The sequence below is a fragment of the Buceros rhinoceros genome, unplaced genomic scaffold (assembly GCF_000710305.1).
Source record: "Buceros rhinoceros silvestris isolate BGI_N320 unplaced genomic scaffold, ASM71030v1 scaffold44452, whole genome shotgun sequence".
In the NCBI taxonomy this organism is placed as follows: domain Eukaryota; kingdom Metazoa; phylum Chordata; class Aves; order Bucerotiformes; family Bucerotidae; genus Buceros; species Buceros rhinoceros.
In genome coordinates this window covers 1-6,882 of record NW_010400301.1, presented here as the reverse complement: position 1 = coordinate 6,882, position 6,882 = coordinate 1, and the positions used below count along the sequence as shown (strand labels likewise).

The 6,882-nt window shown below is 56.2% G+C and overlaps 2 protein-coding genes across 2 annotated transcripts; one reads left to right on the top strand and one right to left on the bottom strand.

Annotated features, from left to right (window-relative positions):
• Positions 1-184: 184 nt before the first annotated feature.
• LOC104489618 (sodium- and chloride-dependent transporter XTRP3-like) lies at positions 185-2,540 on the top strand (the record flags this gene model as incomplete). The annotated part of the gene is made up of 4 exons (XM_010131795.1): positions 185-389; positions 721-880; positions 1,444-1,609; positions 2,391-2,540. Coding segments are annotated over 4 exons (681 nt in total), but the record flags the coding sequence as incomplete, so codon positions are not given.
• A 1,067-nt stretch (positions 2,541-3,607) lies between these two features.
• On the bottom strand, positions 3,608-6,238 carry SNRPD1 (small nuclear ribonucleoprotein D1 polypeptide 16kDa). Its single transcript, XM_010131794.1, has 3 exons — positions 6,168-6,238; positions 4,890-5,098; positions 3,608-3,684 (listed from the first exon to the last, which is right to left on the bottom strand). The coding sequence occupies exons 1-3, from the start codon at positions 6,236-6,238 to the stop codon at positions 3,608-3,610; spliced, it is 357 nt and encodes a 118-aa protein (XP_010130096.1).
• Between the last annotated feature and the right edge of the window lie 644 nt (positions 6,239-6,882).

Sequence of the window (6,882 nt, the reverse complement as noted above, 5' to 3'; positions counted from 1 at the left end):
GGGCTTTTCCAACCCAAACCATTCCGTGATTAGCAACTGAGCTGCGTGGCTGGGTGGGACAGGACAGGTTGTCACGAGTGTATTTTGTCAGGGCACAGGGTCAGCCCCTTCTGTCCCTGTTCTTATGTCCTTCACCGAGCTGAGGAGCTGCCTGTAACCCGCCTTCCCCCGCTGTCGCCGTCAGGCCGTGCAGGGGACGGGACTGGCGTTTATAGTCTATTCCGAAGCCATCAAAAACATGGAGGTGCCCCAGCTCTACTCCGTGCTCTACTTCGTCATGCTGCTGATGCTGGGCATCGGCAGCATGCTGGGCAACACGGCCGCCATCCTCACGCCGCTGACCGACAGCAAGCTGATCGGCGCCCGCTTCCCCAAGGAGGTCATCTCGGGTAAGTGCCCACCACGGCGCAGCGCCGCTGGTCCCGTTCCGGCATGGAAGTCACTCGTCCCGCCTCAAAAGCTGTGTCGGCTGGATGCCCAGCAGGAAGAGCCGAGGCTGTGGGTGTCCCGATGCTGCGGGGACGATGAGCTGTGGCTGCCCGGGTCTGAGGAGCAGCAGCACAGTCACACACACCCACGGGTCTTCCCCAAGAAAAAAAATAAAATGATCTTTCTCCTCTGAGAACACTGCTCCCCGGCAGAAACCTGTAGCAATGCCACCAGCCTTTGGCCACCAGCAGCACGGACATTCCCCCAGGCAACAATGTTTTATCCTCGCAGGGGCCATCTGTCTCATCAACTGTGTCATCGGCCTGATCTTCACCATGGAGGCCGGGAATTACTGGTTTGACATCTTCAACGACTACGCAGCCACCCTCTCGCTGCTGCTCATCGTGCTGGTGGAAACCATCGCGGTGTGTTACATCTACGGCATAAGGAGGTAAAACCTCGGACCCTCCTTTTTCCGCAGGGGCAAAGCTGGGGAGTCACCTCCAGCCAGGACCTGCAGGGCCAGGAGGAACGACACCACCCGGGGCTCGTTTTGCCTTTGGTACCAGCAGGACGCGGGGTCTCCCTGGCCTCGCAGACCCCTTCAGGGTCGGTGATGAGACCAAACCCAACTAGGCGGAACAAGCGGGGTTTTCTCCACGTTATTTTTAAGCAAGGTTGCTTTTCTCCATCAGCTTCCACCAATAATGGTCTGAACTCACCTCCAGGCAGAGTTTTGTGGGGATGTTCCTGCCGTACCCATTTCTAGATACTTTTCTGCGCTTTGGGGTCCCCTCAGAAGCCCTAATTCTGTTTTATTTCTTTCACCTTCACTCTGCGAGCCGGCTCTCCAGACAAGCCCTCCCTGCTCATCACTCACCAGCAGCGCTGCCCTGTCCCAGCTGCAGTATCTCACTCCGTGGGTGCTCTGGAGCAACGCCGATCAAGGGATCAACTGACTATACGCAGCTGCTCTCAAAAATACCTGATTTTTTTCTTGTTCTTTTCAAACAGATTTGAGAAAGATCTCCACACCATGATTGGCCACAAGCCAAACCGGTACTGGAAAATCATGTGGGCTTTTGCCAGTCCTCTGCTCATCATCAGCCTGTTCATATTCTACATCACCGACTACATCCTGACCGGGACGCTGCAGTACCAGGCGTGGGATGCCACGCAGGTAACAGACTCCCGGCTCTCGGTGGGTTTTTCACTCTCCCCAATTCCTGCCAGGCTGCAGCCGTCCCGTCCTTCCTGGGATGGGGAAAACCAGGGAACCTGCAGCCCTGCTTCCCTCTACGGTTCTTAGCCAGCCCCCTCAAACGCTGTAATTTAATTCATTGTGGAAGACCCAAATTACCATCTTAAAAGATAAGCTTTAAACAGAAAAACCACTTTCGAAGTGGTATTTCAGGGCCCTTCAACGCCCCCCTGCTCTGTCGGAACCAAACCAGTGGTATTTTGACAGGCTGGAGTTGCTGCTGCGGTCAACGATTCTCCGCATCTCCACGTAGTTTTCTTCACGGCCAAACCCCTTCTGTCCGAACACCGAGCTGCGTTTACGGCAGAGCAGTAAACCAGCCATCGCTGGTTTCGTAACGGCACCGGTCCTGGCACGCCGGGACAGGGGACACGGGTTGTTCTGTCACGGCCCATTTGGGACCCCGGGCTGTCGACTGAGTGTCAGCGTGAGCCCACAGGCTCCCGGCAGGGAGCACGGAGACCTGGCGGTGGTCAGGGCCGAGCCACCTCATTAAGGAACACAAATCATGCCAAAATCTGTCTCTTTACCAAAGCTTGTGCAAGTTTTCCCCAGTAATTTGTCAGCAGCTCTGTTGGAGCCGTCAGGGACGCTCTGAGGACAGCCAGCGGCAGCTCGGCCTGCGGGCGCTCCTCAGCTTTGCTCCAGGGCGCTGGGAACCACCGATGCCCAGCTCCAACACCGCTTCTCTCCCTTGCAGGGGCAGCTGGTGACCAGGGACTACCCCAGCTACGCCCTGGCAGCCATCGGGCTGCTGGTGGCAGCGTCCACCATGTGCATACCCCTGGGCGCACTAGTGACTTTGATACGGAAGAGGCTGAAGAGGGAACACGTTCCGACCGTGGCGTGAGCGCCGTCGGCTGGATTTGGAAAGACCTCACCCCCTCGTCAGCGACCGGGTGCTTCTGGAAGACAGCAGCAACCATTATTTGTAGCGGCTATTTATAGAGTTGAGAATTGTGGGTGCTATATTGACCAAAAAAGTGCTCTTAGGAGGTTCCACAGCGGCTTGGAGGAAAAACAAAAATAAGAAAAGCTCTTCTGTAACAAGATGAAGCTTTAACACGGCCTGTGTAAGGGAGGGAAAAGCAGAAGGGCAGCTCCCGAACCGCCAGCTAGCACCCACCACCCAGCGCAGCCACCCACCCCGCTCCGTTAGGCGATCCTCTTCCACTCTGGTGTAGCCCTGCTTGTGTGGAAACACGAGCGACCCGCGAGGTGTGCTCCTGCACCAAAGCACCCGCCCGTCCCCCTAACGCCGGGGAAACCCCGCTTCAGCATGGCCTGGCGTCGGCATCTCCCCCCCGGGTGACCCTGTGCGGGCCCCGCAGGGCGATGGGATCAGCCCTGTGGCACGAGGGACTCGTCGGCAGGAGGGTGTTCGAGATAACGTCATTAGCTTTGACAAGTTGGTATCCACGTAGGCTTCAATTGCGAGCTGTGACAATCCAGCAGTTCCCCAGAACCCGCTAATCCCCCCGTGTGAAGGTTCTACGAAGACAACAACGTGTTTAAATTAAAAGCCCCATGTAACGGGAAGCGGCAAAGCTCTGTCTGTGATCTCACGTTAGAGACACGCTCACGGGACGCAGGTTCCAAGAGCGTCTCCAGTACGCAGCCGTTAGAGAGCAAGTGTCTTCCGAAGGAGTGACTGATGTCAGTGAAAAACTAATGTTTTTCTGGGGTGAAAAACAAGGGGCAGTTGTACAGCCTCCGGGGTGGGCCGGTCGTGACAGCGACGACCAACATGCCATGCTCAGCCCCCAGCCCGGGCCATGCCCCCCTCCCCGGGCCTCACTGACACACCAGACCACCTCTCCACATCTCAGTTTATTAAAAACAGACACCGTAAACAAGAGCTGTACAAAAAAATAGCCGAAATTGCCCAGAAAGGGGTCACAGCTGGGGGGTGCGAAGTTACCGTCTTGGGCCCCCTCTTCCTCTTCCACGGCCCCGGCCTCTCCCGCGGCCTCTGCCACGGCCTCTTCCAGCAACTGAGCAGAGGAAACAAAGGGAGAAATCGAGTGAGGCCCCGGCTAGAACAGGCTGCATCAAGCACAGTCACCGTCCTGCCTCCCTGCCACGAGACCCCAGAGAGTCCGAGCGCTCCACACAGTACTTTCACCCCTGCCCTTGGGGATATTACAGCTGGCTGCCCCCAAACGCAGGGTAACAGACAGAGAGCCAACCCCTCTTTTGTCATAAAACCCAGTTTTTCAGGCACCAGAAAAAAAACACATGTAAGACAAGAGTGGTTTGTTACTATTCACCACAGTGGAAAACGATTATTTTTTTTGCCCCAGCTGGCGCTGTGGTCGCACACCCCGCACTCTGCTAAGGGGAAATGCAGAGTTCTACCACACCGTGAAGTTCCCCAGCTCACCCTTTCTCCAGCACCCTGGGAAAGGGCAGAATTTCAGAAGGGGCCCACCACCAACAGCACGCTGGGACCCGGCACCCGTCACACTTAACACGGCGTTATGCTAGAGCACAATTAGCTTCGCTTACAACTCGTTACTGTAAAACCACACAGACTAACTGCTGGACAAAACAGACGCTGCCTGAAGACAGCCCACAGAGCTCTGGGGGTTGAGGGGATTTTCCGTTAGCAGCACGAGTTAAACCTGAACGACTCTCCGTGCTGTCAGGCTTCCTGGGGAAGGGTTTTTTTTCTCGTGTTGAAAACAGGAGAGCAGAGGGCACTGCTGGAGCCGCAGCTGGAGCACGGCTCTCAGAGCACAGCCCCGGCTCCCACCCGCTCTCCAGGCTGAGGGGTTTTCTTTACCCACTGCCAGGTGAGGTGCCAGTGCAGCACTCACCGTTATTTGGTACTTTATCAGGCTACTGGGAGCTCCCCCCACAAACTGGGGAAACATGGCAGGCACTGGGAGAAGAGGAAACGGACACCTCTTCGGTGCCGACCCTGAGGCTGCGACAGGTTAAGATTTACCTGAGCTTTAAACCATTCACTTTTAAGAAGAGGTGCAGGAAAAGCCATACCCCCAACTCCAGCTGCAAGAGGGAGAATTCTACAGACACTACGAGGGCGGGTGGGGCAGGCTTGGTCACTCCAGCGCCCAGCCCTCGAGATGGAAGGAAACACAGACACTGACACACTCGGCTCAGACACCTCCAGCTGCTGAGCACTCCAGCACACACCAAGGCAGGACAGGCACGGGTTGGGCAAGCACAAACTAACCTGCTTCTCTTTTCTTGGACTTGACTTTTGGTTCCACGTCCACCAGCAGAGTATCCAGAGGCAAACTGTCCGGCAGAATGAAGTAGCGGATGTTGTTCCCCCGGATGCTCAGCGTCTCCAGCTGAACAGGCTCTCTGTTCTTCAGGGTCATCTTCACCGCTTTGAGATGTGTGTTCATGCTGACGTCCACCCCTGAAACAACACAGGCCCTAGTTGAAAGCCCCTAGGATGGCCCCCTGCTGGCTGTTTTTAATTATGAGATGGACCCGGTTCATTAACGCCTGCCTCTGCCACTCATTAATTCAGCCACTAACAGAAGGAATCGTCTTCACCTCTCAAATTACGCTGCTCATTGATGACTCGCTGCCTTTCCCACCTCGCTGCTAGAGACCTTCACCTAGGTCCTGGCAACACCCCTTCTGCATGAAAGCAGTTCCTCTCAACAACAAACAAACTTATCACACCAGTCCAGTACTAGTCCTCTAGTCCTTCAGAAACAGGGTGAGAGCTGCATGGACCCCACGCTGGGCGCACTGTGCTGTGCTGCACAGCATCCCGAGCCGGTTAAAACCGCCTCAGCTGGCTGCCTGTACTCAAGGACAGCCCTGAAGAGCATCAAGACCCGTGCGGTGTTAGTGTTTGTTTGGCACGCCACAGGCCTCGTGTGGGGTTTGATCCTGAACTATGAAGATCAAAACAAGAGTAAGTTTTCAGACCAAAAATGTAGGCAAAAAGGTGGAAACTGCTATTTACCAACTGTAGCTGCTAACTCAGCGACAAGGCACCCAGCAAAACTTTTAGTGTGTCCAAACTTCTGCACAAACAACCCTTTGTAGTAAAAATAATCATTGTCTCGTTTCATAAATCGGGAAAGACAAACTGCAAGATCGTGGAATTGGTTTGGTTGGAAAAGCCCTTTGAGCCCATCAGGTCCCCTTGGTCCCCCAGCGCTGGCAGGTCCCCCCTGCCGCCTGTCCCTCAGCAGCACCTGCACACTGCTGGGAAACCCCTCCAGGGACGGGGACCCCACCACTGCCCTGGGCAGCCTGCGACACGCCTGCACAACCCCAACGGGACAGAAACGGCTCCTCAGGGACAGCCTCAACCTCCCCTGGAGCAGCTGGAGGCTGCAAGATGTCTCACTGAGTTAAGTAACAGGAGGGAGCAGCAGGCCAGAACCAGAATGCTGTGCTGTGCCTATTCCATGTATTTTCCTGTCCCCTCCCCTCACCTGCGGATTTCACGCAGCCCTCTGGCCCCTCACTCCACCTGACCCACCCCTCGGCCTGCGCAGGGTGTGCGCTCCCTGAAAGCTGCCCCTCCAGCAAGCCCGAGGGGAAGACTGTCATGTCCGGCGTACAGATTGTATTCACCTTTTGTACAGACCTGAGCAGGGAAGGTGACGCCTCTGCCCCTCAGCTAAGCCTGTGGGGGCCTCGAGGTGAGGAGTCGAGGTGGGTTTAGCAGAGCGTGCTGCAATCGGGTGGTGCCTTGGGGGCTAATGGCAGCTGATGGAGCTGCCTGCGACATCTCAGCAGAGCACTACCAGCCACAAAAGCACCCGAACACCCCCTGGATGTACAACTCTGCCCGGCCTGTGAAAGACTTCTAGAAGCACCCTGGGGCGTGTGATGGAAAGACCGAGCACGTTCATCGAGTAAGGGTTTGCGTCATGACATCAACGTGCCCCACCACGCACCTGCCCATCTCTAGAGCAACGCGCCAGCGCTCTCAGGACAACACCCCTCCCTGCTAGCGGTCAAGCAAAGGGAACTGTCCCTGCCTTCCTCCAGACGCAACAGAGAACCCCGTAAGGAACCGTATACAAAGCAGATCCTCAAAGGCGGCAACACCCATCAACTTCCACCACAGACCCCGGCAGCAGCGGGGAGCAGGTGCCCCGCGCCAGGGCTCCTTTTCAGCCCGCACTCCCCATCAGGCTGGGCGTTTTCAGACCCGTATCATGAACCCAACACAAACACGCGCAAAGACG

What these genes read in the sequence shown, in the direction of transcription:
- SNRPD1 (XM_010131794.1), bottom strand. Translation starts at nt 6,238, where the DNA reads ATGACAGTCTTCCCCTCGGGCTTGCTGGAGGGGCAGCTTTCAGGGAGC. An exon ending in CACCCTGCGCAGGCCGAGGG is followed by an intron (nt 5,099 to 6,167) that starts GTGGGTCAGGTG and finishes GCTTTCAACTAG; the next exon opens with GGCCTGTGTTGTTTCAGGGG. An exon ending in GTCCAAGAAAAGAGAAGCAG is followed by an intron (nt 3,685 to 4,889) that starts GTTAGTTTGTGC and finishes TCCTCTGCTCAG; the next exon opens with TTGCTGGAAGAGGCCGTGGC.